General features: G+C 42.5%; 1 protein-coding gene across 2 annotated transcripts; it reads left to right on the top strand.

The window, feature by feature from the left end:
* Positions 1 to 1,145: 1,145 nt before the first annotated feature.
* On the top strand, positions 1,146 to 20,655 carry tmem185a (transmembrane protein 185A). 2 transcript variants are annotated; one of them, XM_043705101.2, is made up of 7 exons: positions 1,146 to 1,252; positions 8,887 to 9,063; positions 10,565 to 10,772; positions 12,762 to 12,845; positions 14,451 to 14,627; positions 15,293 to 15,416; positions 16,008 to 20,655. In XM_043705101.2, the coding sequence occupies exons 1-7, from the start codon at positions 1,215 to 1,217 to the stop codon at positions 16,250 to 16,252; spliced, it is 1,053 nt and encodes a 350-aa protein (XP_043561036.2). In that variant the 5' UTR covers positions 1,146 to 1,214; the 3' UTR covers positions 16,253 to 20,655. The 2 variants fall into 2 exon arrangements, with proteins under 2 accessions (XP_043561036.2, XP_043561037.2); XM_043705102.2 differs by lacking the exon at positions 14,451 to 14,627.
* The last annotated feature ends 108 nt before the right edge of the window (positions 20,656 to 20,763 follow it).

The following is a 20,763-nucleotide window of genomic DNA, read 5'->3' as shown; positions in this document are numbered from 1 at the left end:
AATCTGCAAACGTTTGTCGTGTTTTCTTAATACCTTTGGTTAGCACAAATCTATCAATATCAGTACTAAAATTGAACAATCATAACTTTAGATTACTTACAGTGTGGAAACAGGCCCTTCATCCCAACATGTCCACACCGACCTGCCGAAGCGCAACCAACCCAGACCCATTCCCTTACATTTCACCCAACGCTACAGGCAATTTAGCATGCCCAATTCACCTAACCTGCACATTTTTGGACTGTGGGAGGAAACTCACGCAGACACAGGGAGAATGTGCAAACTCCACACAGTCAGTTGCCTGAGGCGGGAATTGAACCTGAGTCTCTGGGGCAACAGTGCTAACCACTGTGCCACCAACACTTTAACAATATAATAAATAAACAATGAACTACCGATGCTGGAAATTTGAACTAAAACAGAAATTCTTGGAGAAACTCAGCAGGTCTGACAACATCAGTGGAGAAAAAGCAGAGTTAATGTTTCCAGTCTTAGATTCCCTACAGTATGGAAGCAGGCCATCTGGCTCATCAAATTTATACTGAACCTCCAAAGAGCATCCCACCCACTCCCTACATTTCCCATGGCTAATCCACCCAGTCTACACATCCTTGGACTGCAGGAGGAAATCCACACAGACTTGGGAAGAATGCATAAACCGCACACATAAGTCACTCAAGGGTGGGATTGAACCTGGGTCCCTGGTGCTGTGAGGTAGCAACACTAGCCACTGTGCTGCCCCATATCCAGCACCCCTTTGTTCAGAACATCAATGGCCATTTTGATCATGAGAATTTCAAACCTCCACCGATCAATATATTTTTGGGCTCAAAGTGTTTCCTAATTTTTGAAATTGTACAAAATTGTTGAGTGGAGCAGCCACATTGCTCCTGGAGTTTGAACAATCATTAGCCATTTGCTTGCCTTGCTTTTGAACAAGATATGTATCATTGTAAAGAATAATGAACTGGATGGCGTGTAGTGAGTTGGAAACCTAATCCTGGAGTTTAATTTTTGTTGTTTAGTGGAGAGGTTTGCTTTGCACGCTGGCTGATGGGTTCTGATGGATGGGCCAGGCCAGGGTTGGGAGGTTGCTTGGTTGGTTGATTGACTGCAGGGGTTGGCAGTTAGGCGGGTCCCTGGATGAGCGTCTCCTGGGAGAGAGGAGAGACAGAGAGGGTTTGGAGGCTGCTCTCACTGGGCACTACAGAGCCATGAATCTCCGCGGGCTCTTCCAGGACTTCAATCCCAGGTAATAATAATAAAAAAATTCGGTTCCCGGTTGGAGCAGGAGGGGGTCTGAAGAAGGGAAGGCGAGAGGCCGGTGTCTGGGGCAGGGGGAAAGGAAAGGAAGGCCTAATGTGCAGCACAGAAGCCTCGGGCTTGGGTTACTGCAGCAGCCGGGCCTGAGCTGCCAGCCTGTGATCTCTCCCCTCCCTCGCTGCACCAGTAATTCAAGTTAAAAGAATCACTGACTGAAAATACAAAACCGAAAGTAAAAGTGCCTTGAAAGTGCTGATAATTCGCCTTTGGTGTCCAGATATGTTAAGCCTGGGTTTCCACTGCTGATTCTGCATCAGGAACTAGATGCATAGCAAGAGTACTACAACACCCTGTTAAATTAGAGCAATTTTATTTGAAAACTGCATTGATCTCATTTATGAAGAGGTAATTGCAAATGCTATTGCACAGTACTTGCTGAGTGGTATACAATGCAAAGATATTTTGGGGCAGATTGGTCATGATTTTATGGCAGGGAAGGATTAAGGGGCAGAATGGCCTCCTACTCCTCTTTATGTTCTTGTTTATTTAGCATCTTTCATTTTTATGGACATCCTGTTGCACGTAACAGCCAATAAAACGTTTGAATTGTTGTCATTTGCATTGTAGGAAATATGGTACCCAGTTTGTGCAAAGCAGGATCCCACAAGCAGCAATACTACAGTGACCTGAGTCTTTTTATCCCTCAAACATCACTAAAAATTACTGGCAGGGACACTGAGGATACCATGCCTGCAATTTGAAATAAGCCATGGAATCTTTTACATTTATATATCAGGACCCTCCTCCAATAGTACAGCAGCCTATATTGTTGCAGTGAAATTCTGGGACTTGAACCCTTTTAGGATGATCCACACTTGAACCTATAAACCATCCAGCCTGTTCACTAGTATACATTGATTAAAAGTTTGATTTTTCCAACAAGTTCACATGACAAACGAACCACAAGACCTGACAGTCCCCATGAGTTCTTATTCCCAAATATTGCCAAATTCTTAAAGTGCAACCAACACATCTACATTTGATACTGAATGGATTATGGTTTCGGGAGCCCCAGTTAAAGCCTGCATGCTGGAGTTCTGAGCTGATTTGCAGGATGAGTTGCTTAATCGATGGGAAAGTAATCAACTTGTCAGGTTCTTTTCACTCCTATAAGACGACAAGATGCAGGAGCAGAAGAGGCCATTCAACCCATTGAGTCATTCAGTAAAATCATGGCTGCTGTGATAATCCTCAACTCTTTTCACGAATAAGCCTTGATTCCCATATTGTTTAAAAATTATCTCAGCCTTGAATATGCTATCAGGGAAATGACACTGATATCAGATGAGGAAAATTCTCTTTTAATCATTCATGGGATGTGGGTGTTATTGGCTGGGCCACTATTTATTATCCATTCTAAATTGCCTTTGAGAAGGTAATGCTGAGTTGCTGCCTTGAACTGCTACAGTCCATGGGGTGTAGCTACACCCACAGTGCTGATAGGGAGGGAGTCCCAGGATTTTGCCCCAGTAACACTAAAGGAATAATGACATGGTTTCAAGTTGGGATGGTGAGTGGTTTGGAGGGAAATTTGCAGGTGGTGACATTCCCATATTTCTGCTGCCCTTACCCTTCGTGGTGATAGAGGTTTTGGGTTTGGAGGGTGTCTAAGGAATCCATGGTGACTTATTAGCTTGTATCTTGCAAATTATGTACAGTGATCATGCAGGATGTAAAGTTGAAGGTGGTGAATGCGGTCCCAATCAAGCAGGTTGGTTTGTGCTGGAATTGTCAAAATATTTGAATATTGTTGGAGCTGTGTTCATCCAGACAAGTGGAGAAATTCCATTGCACTTATAGCTTGCAGCTGGTGGGCAGGTTTTGAAAAGTCAGGAGGTGAGATACTCAATGCAGATTTACCAATCTCTGACCTGCTATTGTATTCACAGCATTTATATGGCTACTCCAGTTCTGTTTCTTGTAATACTGTACAATGCTGGTATTGGTGGATTTAGTGATGGTAATGCCATTGAAAATCAAGAGTTGATGATTAGATTTGCTCTTGTTGGAGATATTCATTGCTTGACATGAATGTTACTTGTCATTTATCAGCTCAAACCTGAATGATGTCCATGTTTTGACGTGGACAGCTTTAGTATTTGAAAAGTTGCTAATGGTGCTGGATATTGGGCAATCATGAGCAAAACCCTTTGTAGTAAAGCAGATGGTTGGGCCTAGGTCACTCCCCTGAATGCCTGCAGTGATGTCCAGGGATGGAGGTGACTGACCTCCTTTGTACTAGGTCTAATGCCAACAATAGGAGAGCTTTTTCTGTGTCCCATTGATTCCAGTTTTGCTCGGGCTCTTTGATCCCTCAGTTGATCAAATGCTGCCTTGATGTCACCGGCAGTCACTCTCACACCCGATCAGGAGTTCAGCCCTTCTGTCCATGGCTGCCATGACGTCACGGCCTGGTCCACCTGCAGGCCTGACCTGTTGCCAGCATCTTTTGTTTCTAATTTCCAATTTCCAGCATCTGCAGGATGCTTTGAGTTTGTGGAGAGAAGTGTGTACATTGCTATCTCTCCTGCTCCGCAGCATCAGTTCATTGGAATCACACACACAGTAATTCTGGAATGTCACAATGCTGTGCAAGGTCCAATAGCCAAAGAGGGCTTTCTAACGTGTTGTAAAATCTTTTGAAATTGGTAGGAGTTGAGAATTAATAGTTTGCCAGGAGTGTGCTGTATCTTGAGTCTGTTTATTGTGACATGAATTTGCTGCTGAAGTTTTCTTTCAATTAATGTATGCCAGGTAATAGTGACAGACAGTCTGAATGGTTCACAGGTTTAGACGGTTTGGACTCTCTTACAATTGTCTTGGATCTGCAGATAAAGATAATTAGACACTCTATCCAGACCTTCCTCTAAAAGGTTAAGCTTTTAGTCTTTTTGAGAAAAGGTCAAGCTGCTGCACAGGATGTCCTAATATATTTGGGTATTCTATGTCCGCAGTGAGAGAGCAATAGCTACCGGAATGTGGCTTGCAGCTGGTAAAACTATTAGGATGTTGGAGGCTGCCTGTTTCTGTGAATGACTCACTGCTACCAAGAGAACTTATGACCCTGGAGCTCTGTGTGTGTGTTTTTGGTTTGTGTTTGAATGTCTTAATATTGTAACCAAGACTGTCCAATGCTCAAGCACACTTATAAAGCTTGATATAAAGAGAGGAGAAAGTGAGGACGAGCTTATACTCTAAACGTTGACTCTCCTGCTCTTCGGATGCTGCCTGACCGGCTGTGCTTTTCCAGCGCCACACTTTTTGACTCTGATATAAAGAGATGATTGCTTACATGATGGTGGTTGGCAACTGCTAAACTCAGTAGAGGCCTCACCTTCATCCCCCTACGTTCTCGGATTAACGAATTCAACACGCGGCGAGACGTCGAACAATTCTTCCACCCCCTTCGTCTCCGCACCTACTTTTCCAACCAGGACGACCCCTTCTCCCGCCTCCAACACACCCCATCCACCTGGACACCCCATGCTGGCCTCTTACCCGCACTCGATCTCTTCATAGCCAACTGCCGCCGTGACATTGACCGCCTCAACCTCTCCACCCCTCTCACCCACTCCAACCTCTCACCCTCGGAACGCATAGCCCTCCACTCCCTCCGCTCCAACCCCAACCTCACCATCAAACCGGCAGACAAGGGAGGCGCGGTGGTAGTTTGGCACACCGATCTTTATATTGCTGAGGCTAAACGCCAGCTCGCGGACACCTCCTCCAACTGCCCCCTTGACCATGACCCCACCTTCCACCACCAAACCATCATCTCCCAGACCATCCATAACCTCATCACCTCAGGGGATCTCCCATCCACCGCCTCCAACCTCATAGTCCCACATCCCCGCACCGCCCGTTTCTACCTCCTGCCCAAAATCCACAAACCTGACTGCCCCAGCCGACCCATTGTCTCAGCCTGCTCCTGCCCCACCGAACTCACTTCTGTATACTTTGACACGGTCCTGTCCCCCTTAGTCCAAGAACTCCCCACCTACATTCGGGACACCACCCACGCCCTCCACCTCCTCCATGATTTTCGCTTCCCCGGCCCCAACGCCTTATCTTCACCATGGACATCCAGTCCCTATACATCTCCATCCCCCATCACGAAGGTCTCAAAGCCCTCCGCTTCTTCCTTTCCCGTCGAACCAACCAGTACCCATCCACTGACACTCTCCTTCGATTGACTGAACTGGTCCTCACTCTTGACAACTTCTCCTTCCAATCCTCCCACTTCCTCCAAACCAAAGGAGTAGCCATGGGCACGCACATGGGCCCTAGCCATGCCTGCCTCTTGGTTGGATATGTGGAACAGTCCGTCTTCCTCAGCTACACTGGCACCACCCCCCACCTTTTCCTCCGCTACATCGATGACTGTATCGGCGCTACCTCGTGCTCCCACGAGGAGGTTGAACAGTTCATCCACTTTACTAACACCTTCCACCCCGACCTCAAATTTACCTGGGCCGTCTCAGACTCCTCCCTCCCCTTCCTAGACCTCTCCATCTCTATCTCAGACGACCGACTCAACACGGATGTATACTACAAACCGACTGACTCCTACAGCTACCTAGATTACACCTCTTCCCACCGTGCCCCCTGTAAAAACGCCATCCCATATTCCCAATTCCTTCGCCTCCGCTGTATCTGCTCCCAGGAGAACCAATTCCAATACCGAACAGCCCAGATGGCCTCCTTCTTCAAAGACCACAATTTCCTCTCAGACGTGGTTGACGATGCTCTCCACCGCATCTCCTCCACTTCCCGCTCCTCCGCCCTTGAGCCCTGCCCCTCCAATCGCCACCAGGACAGAACCCCACTAGTCCTCACCTACCACCCCACCAACCTCCAGATACATTGGATCATCCTTCATCATTTCCGCCACCTCCAAACGGACCCCACCACCAAGGATATATTTCCCTCCCCACCCCTATCAGCGTTCCGGAAAGACCACTCCCTCCGCGACTCCCTTGTCAGATCCACACCCCCCACCAACCCAACCTCCACTCCCGGCACCTTCCCATGCAACTGCAAAAAATGCAAAACTTGCGCCCACATCCTCCCCCCTCACTTCCCTCCAAGGCCCCAAGGGATCCTTCAATATCCATCAGAAATTCACCTGCACCTCCACACACATCATTTACTGCATCCGCTGCACCCGATGTGGCCTCCTATAAATTGGGGAGACAGACTGCCTACTTGCGGAACGTTTCAGAGAACACCTCTGGGACACCCGCACCAACCAACCCAACTGTCCCGTGGCTGAACACTTTAACTCCCCCTCCCACTCCGCCAAGGACATGCAGGTCCTTGGCCTCCTCCATCGCCAGACCATGGCAACACGACACCTGGAGGAAGAGCGCCTCATCTTCCGCCTAGGAACCCTCTAACCACAAGGGATGAATGCAGATTTCTCCAGCTTCCTCATTTCCCCTCCCCCCACCTTTTCTCAGTACCAACCCTCAGACTCAGCACCGCCTTCTTGACCTGCAATCTTCTTCCCGACCTCTCCGCCCCAACCCCCCGCCGGTCTATCACCCTCACCTTAACCTCCTTCCACCTATCGCATTCCCAACGCCCCTACCCCAAGTCCCTCCTCCCTACCTTTTATCTTAGCCTGCTTGGCACACCCTCCTTATTCCTGAAGAAGGGCTTATGCCCGAAACGTCGATTCTCCTTCTCCTTTGATGCTGCCTGACCTGCTGCGCTTTTCCACCATCACATTTTAAACTTCTAAACTCAGTCTGACACCACACTAAAATAATACATGGAGCTGTATGAAGGGTCTGCTCTACATCTGAACCAGGTTTTGAGGTTACAGTACCCTCAGGTTTTTATTTATTGATGGGATGTGGGCATTGCTTATTGGGTCAGCATTTATTGCCCATCCCTAATTATCCTGGAACTGTGTGGCTTCCTAGGCCATCAGGGTGGTAAAGGTGGTGTTTGGCATGCTTGCCTTCATTGGTCAGTGCACTGAGTACAGGAGTTGGGATGTCATGTTGTGGCTGGACAGGATGTTTGTTAGGTCACTTTTGGAATACTGTGTGCAATTCTGGTCTCCCTGCTATATGAAGGATGTCGTTAAACTTGAAAACATTCAGAAAAGATTTATAAGGACTTTGCCGACGATTAGAGAGTTTGAGCTATAGGGAGAGGCTAAACAGGCTGGGGCATTTTTACCTGGAGACTATGGGGTGACCTTATAGAGGTTTATAAAATCATGGCGGCGCATGGCTAAGGTTTTTATACCAGGCTAGGGGAGACCAAAACTAGAGGGCTTAGGTTTAAGATGAGAGGGGAAAGATTTAAAAGGGACCTGTGGGGTAACTTTTTCATGCCGAGAGTGGTGTGTGTATGGAACGAGCTGTCAGAGGAGATGTTGCAACATTTAAAAAGCATCTGGATGGCTTCATGATTAGGAAGGGTTTAGAGGCACATAGGTTAAATGCTGGCAAATGGTGCTAGATCAGTTTAGGATATCTGGTCAGCAAGGATGGGTTGGATCGTTTCTGTATAAACCTGACTCTGTTGTTAGGTTCTTTTCCTGAGGTTTCTCACATGAGATGCAATTCGCACACACCAACTTCTGCAAATAGTTAAAGTTTATTAAAGCCTGTACAAGGTAGATGACCCCTTTGACCCTCTTCGTAGGCATGCGAAGTCAAGTCAAAGTGAGGCCCCGAACAAAGGAAATACATCCCCTTTATAGAGGTCAGTTGGCAATGCTTACGGATACTCCGGCCACTCCCCCACAGTCACAAGCCACTCAAGACAACTCCCAGCCTCACAGTCACTTGTTACCCCAGGGACAGTGGTAGAATGAGATCATCCTCTGAGATAATGCATATGTTAATGCCCTAATCCTGGGGAATCGATGCAGACAATTTCCTGACTCGCTGATTCCCCAAGACAATGCAGGTGCGATGAACCTAGCTTCAGGGGATGGCTAGAAAGCTATTCTGAATGGAAGAGATTGAATGATAATTTAATTTGATAATAGTAGGGGAGTAGCAGCAAATGCCTGTCTAATTGGGGTGTGGGTGATTTGCATTCTTGCATGAATGTTGTCTCCACCCACTTCCAAAATGTTCACTCCGTGCAGTTTAACTCTTTAATATTACATCAATGTCCAGAGAGATATTCCTAGTTAATCTTTTAACATTACACTGTGGTGGGGTTGTTGGTATCCTACCTATGAGTGGAAGACATCCATTTACAAAGTTTAAACAATCCTGTTTAATTTGATAAAAGGTGATTCACAACATAGACACATAACATTTGCCCACTGGTCCATGTAGATATTATGGTGGACACAAACCTCTTCCCATTCTAATGAGTTATTTGCATATCCCTTTATATGTAGTCTGTTTGGGAAATTCCTAAATAGCCTTATTAAAGAATACGAAAAAGTGTCATCCATGCCACAATCCTCACTTCCTCATTGGCCGTGCAGGTGAGTTAGCACTATGCAGCTTTTATGTCTTTAGTCTTTTAGATCAGCAATGACAACCATATAACCTCGATCTGTCTCTGTCTCACTTCCCTCTGTTGTAGCAAGTTCCTGATCTATGCCTGCCTGCTACTGTTCTCTGTTTTGCTTTCTCTGCGCCTGGATGGGATTATCCAGTGGAGTTATTGGGCTGTCTTTACACCTGTCTGGCTATGGAAACTCATGGTCATCATTGGAGCTTCAGTGGGAACAGGAGTGTGGGCACGGAATCCGCAGTACAGGTGAGCAGTGACTGAAAGTGTGACGTCAAGTATGTATGCCACCCAAAACTTAGCAAGGCAGCTTGAAGGTTTAATTTGAAAAATGCCGAACAAAGAAGCATCCAGGACAGTGCACAGCCTGTAGGCAGCTAGTGGATCATAGGAAATAGGAATAGCCCGCCCACCCTGCCAATCAACTAGCCATGACAAACGTTCTACCTCAATGCCATTTTTCCGCACCCTTCCTATATGCCCTTTGTCAACTTTGCTATTTAGGAATCTATTGCCTCTGTCTTGAATATACTCAACGACTGAGCTCCACAGCCTTTCTGGAGCAGACGTGGCAGCACGGTGGCTCAGTGGTTAGGACTGCTGCCTCGCAGCGCCAGGGACCTGGGTTCAATTGACCGACTGCATGCAGTTTGCACATTCTCCCCATGTCTGCGTAGGTTTCTTCTGAGTGCTCCGGATTCCTCCTACCATCCAAAGATGTACAGGTCAGCTGAATCGGCCGTGCTAAAGTGCCGATAGTGTTGGACACATTAGTCAGGGGTAAATAGAGAGTAGGGGAATGGGTCTGGCTGGATTATTCTTCGGAGGGTCATTGTGGATCTGTTGGGCCGAAAGGGCCTGTTTCCACACTGTAGGGAATCTAATCTAAATTCACTATCCTGTGAATAACGGAGGTCCGAAATGGCCTGCGTCGTTTTTGAGATGGTGTCCTCTGGTTCAAATCTTGGGATATGATGGGAAATCAACATGGTAACAATTAATTTGTTACATTGTTATCACCTGAATTCCAAATTCAGAATATTCCTTTGTGTCAAGAAGTGAATTTATCAATGGATGCTCCTTTTCAAACTATCGGGCTCATTTATATTCTGTGAGAGGAAGTGTCAGTTAGTTAATAGTTCTGTCTGTTATTATCTGATGTTCTGAAACCTAGTGGAACTAAGGAACAGGTGAGGGTTACATCTTAATTCAAGGATAATTAGGTGAGAACTTGGTGTAGAAACATGGTGAGTAAGTTGGTGAATTAAAAATCAAACTTCCTTGAAGAGATTAATATATGACTGGTCTGTTCCCTACCTCTGGGCCAGAATGCCCTGATCTGAGTCTGCCAGAATGCCCTGCTCTAGAGATGCTTCATAACCTTTCTGATCAGGTTATTTCAACGGATCTATGACTCGACTCTGTGTCGCATTTTAACCTCTTCTATTTAACATTGTATATCACCTGAGATGATTAAGGACACTATATATAAGTAGGTTATATGAGAAGGTTATTGAGCATTGAATGACATAGCACAGATAGAAGCCACTTGATCCATCATGCCTATCTCAGTTCTTAGAAACAGCAATCCAGTTAGCTCCATTTTCCTGCATTTAAAGTAAATTAAAAGCACTACAACAGTCCATACTCTTCTTTGATTGAATCTCTGTTAATTTGAATCCATTAATAAGTCTGCTGTAAAGTTGCAGGTTGTTTTTTTTCTTTTATCTTTACTTCTCTTTCAATACAGGGCTGAAGGAGAAACCTGTGTGGAATTTAAAGCAATGCTGATAGCTGTGGGAATCCACCTTTTGTTGTTGATGTTTGAGGTTCTGGTGTGTGACCGGATTGAACGAGGCACTCACTTCTGGCTCCTTGTCTTCATGCCTCTGTTCTTTGTATCTCCGGTGTCAGTAGCTGCTTGTGTATGGGGATTTCGACATGATCGGTCTTTGGAGGTAAGATATCCTTGCTAGAGATCGTTGTTGGTTGGGCAAATCTTGTATTTGATATGTTAGCTCCTTAAAACCTCGTTCTTCAACCAACTTCTGGTAATCAGCGCTGATACCTCCTTATGCATCAAACTATTATTTGATAATAGTTCCTGCACAGCAAATTCTACTTCAGAGATGCTATAAAAATGGAAATTGTTGTTAAGAAATGATAGAAAATAGTGCGCACGCGCCTTTCTGCAGAATACCGGTAATTCTGCAGAATTAATCAAAACAGCCAATGCAACTCAAACCTGGTTAGTAGAATTCAAAACAAGATAGCAGAAAGTGCTGGAGGAACTCAGCAGGTGTGGCAGCATCTGTGAATAGATAAAAGGAGATAACATTTCCAGCCTGATGTGACTCTTCTTTGAAAGGCTGTTCTGTTCTGAAGATGTATCATATCAAATGTGAAACATTAACTTTGTTTCTGGCTCCAGGGATGCTGTCAGACCTGTTGAGTTTCCCCAGCATTTTCTGATTTTATTTCAGTCTCCAGCATCCACAATACTTTGCTTTTATTTGAGTGGAATTAAAACCTTGTTTTGGCTATCACACATCAATTATTGCAGATATAAACAAAAAAAAACAAAGCATCGCAGATGCTGAAAATCTGAAACAAAAGCAGAAAGAGCTGGAGAAACTTTTCAGCATGTTTGGCAGCATAGAATCATATAATACAAAAGGAGGCTCTATTGCGTCTATACCGGCTCCTAAAAGTTACCTAACTCATCCCGTTTTGCAGCATATCTCCTCCAAATCCATCACTTCCAAATATTTATTCAGCTGTACTTTGAAACTTCCTATGGAATCCACCTCCACCAGTCTCCCAGGTAGTGCATTCCAAATCCTAACAACACTTTGAGTAAAGAGGTTTCTCCTCATCTCACTCCTACCTGTCTCGCTGATAATCTTGAAATTGTGTCCCTTAGTTACTGTCATACCAACTAGTGGAAACAGAATATCTTTATTTACTCGCAAAATTGAGCATAATTTTGAACTCCTCATTTAGGTCACCTCTTAGTCTTCTGTGTTCCAACGAGAATAAGCCTAATTTATTTCCTTATGTCTAAGATCCCATATTCCTGGTGTCATTCCAGTAAATCTACTTTGAACTCTCTCCAGGGCTTTAATATCCTTCCTTAACTAAGGTACCCAGACTAAAGATTATACTCCAAATGTGGTCTGACCAATGATTTGTAGAGGTATAGCATCACTTCCTTGCTTTATATTCTATGCTTCTGTTCATAAACTCAAGGATCCTGTAAGCCTCCTTAACAGCTGTTTCAACCTCCCTGACCACTGTCAGAGAATTGTATACTTGAACCCCAAGGTCTCTCTGCTTCTGTGCTCTCCTCATAGTTGTACCATTGAGTCTGTATTGTCATTCTGTGTTTCTTTTAACAAAATGGCGCACATTTCTCTGCATTGAAATTCATCTGACAACTCAGCTGAGTTCTGAAGGAGAGTTCTGGATCCGAAATGTTGACTCTGCTTTCTGTCTGTAGATTCTGGATTAGTGGTGCTGGAAGAGCACAGCAATTCAGGCAGCAACCGAGGACAGGCAAAATCGACGTTTCGGGCAAAAGCCCTTCGATTCCTGATGAAGGGCTTTTGCCCGAAACGTCGATTTTGCCTGTCCTCGGATGCTGCCTGAATTGCTGTGCTCTTCCAGCACCACTAATCCAGAATCTGGTTTCCAGCATCTGCAGTCATTGTTTTTACCTTTCTGTCTGTAGATGCTGCCGGACCTGAGTTTCTGCAGCTTTTTCTGTTTTCATTTCAGGTATAAAGATCTGATGTAATGGATTAAACTATTTTAAATTTATATTTTTATCTTATTGCTAATATTACAAATAAATGTTGATGTACGTACTTTTAACAATATTAAAATGTTGTATGAATACCTTGAGTAACATTTTGTTACATTTCCCTTTTTTTTACTCTGTTCATCAGTTAGAAATCCTGTGCTCTGTGAACATTCTTCAGTTCATATTCATTGCTCTAAGACTGGATGACATCATCAAGTGGCCTTGGCTGGTAACTTTTCTTCCACTGATTGCTTAGCATTTCTTTTGTGTGCTGGTAAAGAGTAGAGGGGCATAAGTTGAGGCAAAATGGGAGATGTTTTCCCGCAGCCAGTAATAGAAATTTGGAATTTTATCCTGGATGTGCGAGTCAATTTAAAAACTTTCAGTAACGAGATCATTAGTTTGTTAGGCAATTATTATGGTATATAGAGCTAAGGCAGATAAATATTATTTGAGATACAGATCAGCATGGAAGGCTGAATGGTCATCTCCTGTTCTAATGTTCTCTTTCGTCTCGGAGATATTTCAATGCATTTTAAAGGTCAAAATTGACTCTGATTTCAGGCTTCTCTTCCATGGTCCGTTACTAGCTTTGAATACTGTGTGGAACGGTCTGTTAAGATGGACATGACCTGCCTGTAGAAATGTCCACCAAAGGGTTTCAGTCCACATTCTGAGGTAGACTTGAGACTTACCTCCTTGCTCCACCCCTGTGACAGGAAGGCAATGACAAACACCACTGACAAAAACTGCTCTGGAGACAGTGAAGATGAACCATCAGTAGACAGTGAGTCAAGGAAAATAAAAAAAATGCAGATGCTGTAAAGAGAAATTGCTGGGAAAGCTCAGCAGTTCTGGCAGCATCTGTGGACAGAAATCAGAGTTAATGTTTCGGGCCAAGTGACCCTTCCCCAGAACTGTTGGAAGCTAGGAAAGTGTCGGTTTGTATGGGGAAGATGTGGGGGGAGAAGAAGGAGTAGGAGAGAGTGTGGTAAGGACTAAATGACAGATGGAGATAACGCCCAAAGAGAGAGAAGAGCAGTTGGGCTCTATGCCCACCTGTTGTTAACTCCTTATCTCCTCCCCCACGCTAAGACTCAATATCGAGTTCAATAACTTTTGGGCTTGAGCTCTCCCAAGCTTGACCTCTTCCAACCCTCGCACAACAGTTTTGTTAACACATAGTCAGCCATTAGACCCACTGCCATCACCACCCCCATCCAATGCGCCTTTTGCATGTAAACCAACATTTTCCTAGCTACCATCAGTTTGGGGGAAGTGCGACTCAACCTGAAATGTTAACTCTGATTTTTCTCCACAGATGCTGCCAGACCTGTTGAGCTTTTCCAGCAATGAGTCAAGGAACCTGCCTTTAAAAGAAATGGAATCCAATTGGTTCAATTTGAGCAGGATATAGATACAACTGGCAGTTCATATATTTTTCACTCTCACTGCTCACTAGCATAGGAATACATTTTAGTAAACTGCATCAGAAAGCTCTACATCTCTTTTAACAGAAGGTTTATTCTGCTGGGTGTTAAAAGGCATGCAGATAAGTCACTTGGCCGCTTTAGGAAGCAAAACATTATGCATTATCTGTGATAAGCAGATTATAAGAGACATGAAGTGGGTTGAGCTGTTTTTGATGTTCTGTGCATTGTATTTCAATATTAGTTACTGTTGTTAAATCTTCAACATGTCAAGAGGCTCAGAGTAACTGAATATTATCATAGGTAGAACACATCAGTGAAATGAAAAACGTGTACATTTAGGAACATTCATTTTAAAAACAGTATAATTTCTTCAGCCAGATATTGCTGATTTTCTTTTGTAGGTGGTCTGTGTTCCTTTGTGGATCCTGATGTCATTTCTCTGCCTCGTTGTGCTCTACTACATTGTGTGGTCGGTACTTTTCTTGCGGTCTATGGATGTGATAGCTGAACAAAGACGGACCCATGTTACAATGGCTATCAGTTGGATGACCATTGTTGTTCCGCTTTTGACCTTCGAGGTATGCAACTTGCTTTGGCAGTGGGGTCAGTGCATTCTTCAGTTACTCGAGCGTTACTGCAGTTAGTGTTTGGTTGATCTGACTTTGATTGCTGAAGATATATTGATGCTTAGTGGACAGTTTCATTCATTTAGGGAATTTCCAGGTTTAAGTTTTACTTTGTCATTATGCTTGATTGATCAAGCACAAAAAGCCTTTGACAAGTATTGTGTTTTTACAAGCCAGCCTTGAAATGCAATGATCAGTAGCAATCTGGAAGCCACAGGGAGAAGACTGTTGAGTCATGAAACCTTAGTTCAGGTCTCTTTCTCCCCTCGCTGACTTTGGTTTTATCATTTTCCACCCTAAGACGCTGTCACCACTTCATAGTGTTCATAAGGTAATGCACAAAATCAGCCTGGGGTTGATGTCCTTTTCACTACTACTCCAAATAACCCAATGAATATTCTTCTCAAGCTAGCTGGCAAACTTAATATTCGACTAGAGGATGTTCAAGTATCAGTTGGGCTTGAATTCAAAAGTATTTTTGGCGTGCATGCCACCCTGGCACAAGACTGTCCAAATCAGACGGCTGAGACAGTCACCCTTGTGTGGTTTCTTTTTGCCCCAGACGGAGTGTCAAATCTCTCCCTATAGGTATTTATAGTTTTGGTTTTTCTCCCTAGATTCTTTTGGTTCACAAACTGGATGGCCACAATAATTTTTCTTATATACCAATTTTCATCCCTCTCTGGCTCTCTCTGATAACATTAATGGCAACCACATTTGGACAGAAAGGTGGTAATCACTGTAAGTATGAATCGTGTGCATTTAACTTTTTACAGTAAATCATTTTGATGTATATTGTCACAATAGTGCAGTGGCTCATTACAGTAATGAGATTGGACTGTGCAAATATAGTGATAGCTATGTCCTGATTAAATATTGTTTGGGACTAGCAATATTCATTACACTTCATTACTGTTCACAACACTTCCTCAGCGTCTAATAAACATCATATTATATTATACTGAATGTATGCGTAGAGAACATCTTGGTTTGAGTGCTAGTTATTAAAGTTTTTAAGAAAAAACACAAGCCCACATTCAATTTTACTCTTGATATTGTTGTTTTCTGCTCACCTGTCCATGTCTTCCGAATGAGCTCCTAGAGGACTATTAGTTGTGATTAGTTGGACATGGGTTCAGACTCAAAATTTCAATTTTGAGTACTGCATTCATCCTTGCTATCTAAAAACTCACTGCTTTGTATCTTTAAAAGGATCTTGTATTCCAAATTGTATTAAAGTAATGGACTTGACCCTCAATAGAGCTGTTAGCTGTTCAATGATGAGAATGACTTTTGAACCTCTTGAGAGCACTGATTTTGATATTTTTGTAGGGTGGTTTGGAATCCGCAAAGACTTCTGCCAGTTCCTCCTGGAGATCTTTCCTTTCTTGAGGGAATATGGAAACATTTCATATGAACTTCATCATGATGATAGCGAGGACTCTGAGGAAATGCCTGTACCAGAACCTGCCAAAATAGCCCCAATGTTCCATAAAAAGACTGGAGTTGTGATCACCCAGAGCCCTGGGAAGTACTTTGTTCCTCCTCAAAAGCTCAACATCGACATGCCTGATTAAGATTGGAGATGGTAATGGACTTTGGAATGAAATAGTACTGTCTGGATATGGTACATTTATGATTAACATGCACTAGTTCTTGTATAAATGGGACTTGATCTGGCACATGGAATTCTGCTGCCAGTAATGTAAAATTGAATCTATATTCAGTCTCTGTTTGCCTTTTTTTGTCAGTTTAAAAGTGAACAGAGCTCCTGTGCCTACAGCTTTCGTAAAGGTTAAACCCAAGGAGTAGAAAAGGTGCTGGTATTTTATTGCTACATTGAAATGCACTGATGTTGAAAAAGACACTGTGCTGAGTTCACACTTTAATATAACCTATGCCTGTTAGTTCCAAGGTTTGCATATAAAACTTGAATGATCAATAATCTGAATTATGATGTAAATAAAACTGCAAATTCAGAATTTAATGGACAAAGAAATTTGATGGAACTGGTAAGTAGAATTGACCAACTTTGAACTGAGGGGAGTAAACTATACTTAAGTGATGCTTTACATGTAGCATAATGATTAAAAGGTTAGCACAATATCGGTAGAGAATAGCTGGAATTACATTACCAATCGACTGCCGTGACAATTGAGAATAATAATTATGATTTTTCAGAGCCAAGGAATGGGAACTATTTCTTCACCCATTTCTCTCCCTACCCCCAGGTGAATTGCATCTGTTGTTATAAAAAGACAATTGGAGGCAGACTTCAATTAATTTTGCAACTCTTTAGTTTTGCAGCTGTGCTTTCTTTGTTCACCATGCTGTCATTTTACAGCTTTAATTGAAGTTTGTTTTGATGGCTACACTTCTATTCACACCCAGGACAAAACTTTTAATAGTATATCCAGAAGCAGTTTTTCTCCCCCATTCATATTAGTTTGAAGAGATTGTCTTTATTGTGCTGGGACCTGATCTAAAACACATTCAGGTCTATTTATCACAGCTCTCCCTCAGAATGATAATAATTAAATCATCATAAATCTGAACTCATTTACTGAGATTAGATTCCCTACAGTACAGAAACAGGCCATTTGACCCAACAAGTCCACACCGACCCTCCGAAAAGTAATCCACCAGGACCCATTCCCCAATGTTTACCACTGACTAATGAACCTAACACTACAGGCAATTTAGCATGGCCAATTCACCTGATCTGCACACCTTTGGATTGTGGGAGGAAGCCAGAACATCTGGAGGGAACCCACACAGACACGGGGAGAATGTGCAAACTCCACACAGACAGTCACCTGATGCTGGAGTCAAACCTGGGTCCCTGGTGCTGTGAGGCAGCAGTGCTAACCACGGAGCCACAGTGCTGCCCAGCCACATTCTTATTAAAATTCTGCTTAGGGAAGTTAGTATTCCCAAAAATGGTTGCAAACGTTTAGAAATCTAAGTGCAATGAAGGTCTCTAAAGAATCTGCCTGGAAAGAGGATTAAGAAAACTTCTTGTGTATTTTGGAGAACAATACATTTGCTCCGTGTGCCTGATGCATGGCATTGTTCTTGGTCTTATTCCTAAGGAAGACATGGAGTGCAATAATATGTTGTGTAGAAAGTAAATGTAACTTTTTAATGCATGAACAGAAATTTGAATTTTTATTGTGTGACATATTAAAGTAGGTTGCCTCATGCCATTGGCTGTTTAGCCAGTTTAACTCCAGTGAAAAGTGTATCATGCTTTTTGAATACCCTAAGTACTCAGTAGATTAACACCTTCCCTTGTCAAATAACATTTGTCTCTGGTTAGGTGTTTGATGCAATGTAAAAGACTGCTGTAATATATCAATGCCTCCAATGCCCCCTCCTAGTTCTAATGGCTATGTAATCTTTGAATGGCGATCAAGGTGTCTGCTTGCTGAGATTTTTTAACAGAAATTGGGTTAAGGTTAAGGCATCACTTATTGTGGGGGGGGAGTTTGAGATATTTACTTGTGTTCTGAGGGTAGGTAAGAACATACTATAGCTTATTCAGCTTTGGGGATGGAGCAGTGTGATGAATCTGCTTAGCAATGCATCAGAAGTCAGAAACAGTTTAAAAGTGTCTGTTCTTGTCATTTTATATGTCTACACATAAATTTTTGTGTTGTGGTTTAAATAGTATGTGATACAGCTCCTTGAACCTGCACTGCCATTCAATGAAATCGTGGCCATTTTTTTGTTTGCTGCTTTAATTTACATTCTACAACGGAGGTTCATAATGTGGCCTAACTTCCTATTTAAACACTGAAATGAATCGTTTTACATCATTGTAAAATAATCTTGGGAGTGATTCACTCAGTAGTGTTGATCTCAGCCTAGGATGGAAGTCAACTTTACAAAACACTTGCCCTATCAATGTTATGATTCTACTGCAAAATTGAAGCATGAATAGAAAAGATAAATTCCATGTAATGTAAGTAGTACCCTATTAAAGTTTCTTATCCTTTATTTTCTTGAGCTTGCACCAGCAATATCGAAAGCTTTTTTCTCGAATGGTTCATAGCTGTGTATTGCATTGCATTTAGGAAAGACTAGATTTAACTTGTATTAACTCAAATCAATCTGGCTAATTCTTAGCATTATCAAGCTGCATTAGCTACTATCTAAGTAGCTAACCCTCTGCTAACTGTTGCTTCTTCCTAGTCAATCCAAACTATGGAGATTATGACAGAAGGAAAATAGTGCAGAATCTGAAAAACTTAAAACAGAAAATGTTGAAAGCACTCAGCAAATCAATCAGAATCTGTGGAGAGAGAAACAGAGTTAGTGTTTCAGGTTTCACCTTTCATGGATGCTGCCTGAACTCCATAAGATGATTAGTTGACAGACTTGAATTTATAAATTTGATTTGGCATTTAACATGATCAGAAGCGAAGTGTTACCACAGCAGTGGCGACTGCAGACTGCTTTAGAATAGCATTCAGTGTAGTTTCAATATCTTGTTAAATATGTACTGGTTTCAAAGATAGTTTTTGAGCACATGTAAGATATGCATTTTGAGATTCTATTCCTTGCCTCTATAATATCTTATCACTAAAATCTATTTTGTTATTTGGGCTGTTAAGATCTGAAAGTTTCTCCCTTTGTGTTTTTCCTTGATTTGTTGTTTCACAGGTGTGTTTAGCCAGTACCACTGCTGATGCTGCACTCATATTACTGCAGTTGATAGGATTTAAATTAGAAAATAATATTGCAGGCTAATCCCAGTAATGGTGATTGTGAAGCTATTGCTTCATACTATCGTAGTAAAAATCCATCTGGTTCACTAATGTCCTTTATTGGAAGAAACTCTGCCATTCATATCTGGTCTGCCCTACATGTAACTTCCGATCCACAGCACTGTGGTTGACTCTTAACTGCCTTCTGAAATGGCATGGCAAGCCACTCACTTCAATGGTGGTTAGGTATGGTGAAAAAATATTGGGTTTGCTAACGATAACTACATCCCATGTACAAATGAAAGAAAATGCTACCCTAATGAGACTGTTGTCAACCTGTTGTGGAAGTTGCCAGCTCTTGACTGACTGACAGACTATCAGTGGTACAGTAAAGTGGGTGGCTTTAACCAGTGTTGAGGAGGGACATGCTCTGCCAGGTTACTGTACAGGCATTGGAGTTGACAATTATCCCTATGCATTTTGAGCAGTGATTATCAGTCACTGAAGGGAAAGCTTATCTTTTATGACATCATGAAATGATTGTTTCGGTACACAAATATCGGTGCCCTTTGGGATATTGCTTCAGGTAGTCTTGTTGATCTCAACTATTCTTTAATTTTATGGTATGTCTTAAATTGATCATTTTTGCAGACAGCATTTCAAACTGAGGTATTGCCGCTGTTATATTGAAGCTTCTTTTTTCCTTTAATTTTAAAACAATTATTTAAGTTCAATTGCAATATTTGACAAGCCACCCACACCTAGATTAACTGTCCTGAGTACCATTAAAAATCAATATATATGATGAAAGTCTCCCAAATAATTGGTCATCTGAAATAAATTGTGTTACTAGTATTTTATGGATGTTCTGTAAGTTGTTTTTTCACCAATGCTGTGGAGGAGGGGTGGGAAATTAAGATGTTGATTGGTGGAGAGAGAGAGAAAGGGGTAATGTACTTTATATATAATGCTACACTGAGTGGTTATATAAACGGGTATGACATATTAAGTATTTCAGACCTAAAGATCGTTAAGCTTTAGCAGTATGAGTTTGTGTTGATCAAGGAGGAGAGTGCAAAGCAGGAACTCTCAGCAGGCCTGAGAAGAAGTGCAATCATTTGGTGTAAAATAGCAATTGTTTATTGTTGGACCAAACAGAGATTGACATTTTGTGTTTTGTTTTCTTTCATGTAATACTATTTGTGAAATATCTGTAAATGTGTATTGTGTCCATGCTGCTTTTTGTTCAATAAATCAAATAACCAAATGTTTCTGAATTCTGTTCCTTTACCAAAACTTAACTTTCTCTGCAGATGTACTAGCTCTGAATTTGGCCTTAAGAGTACAAGGGGCTGGTGGAACAATTGCACAGCCTAGAT

The sequence above is a fragment of the Chiloscyllium plagiosum genome, unplaced genomic scaffold (assembly GCF_037043375.1).
Source record: "Chiloscyllium plagiosum isolate Xiang-an unplaced genomic scaffold, Cpla_swu_hap1 HiC_scaffold_11, whole genome shotgun sequence".
Lineage (NCBI taxonomy): Eukaryota > Metazoa > Chordata > Chondrichthyes > Orectolobiformes > Hemiscylliidae > Chiloscyllium > Chiloscyllium plagiosum.
Note: the sequence above shows the minus strand (reverse complement) of the source record. Positions and strands in the feature narration are given on the sequence as shown.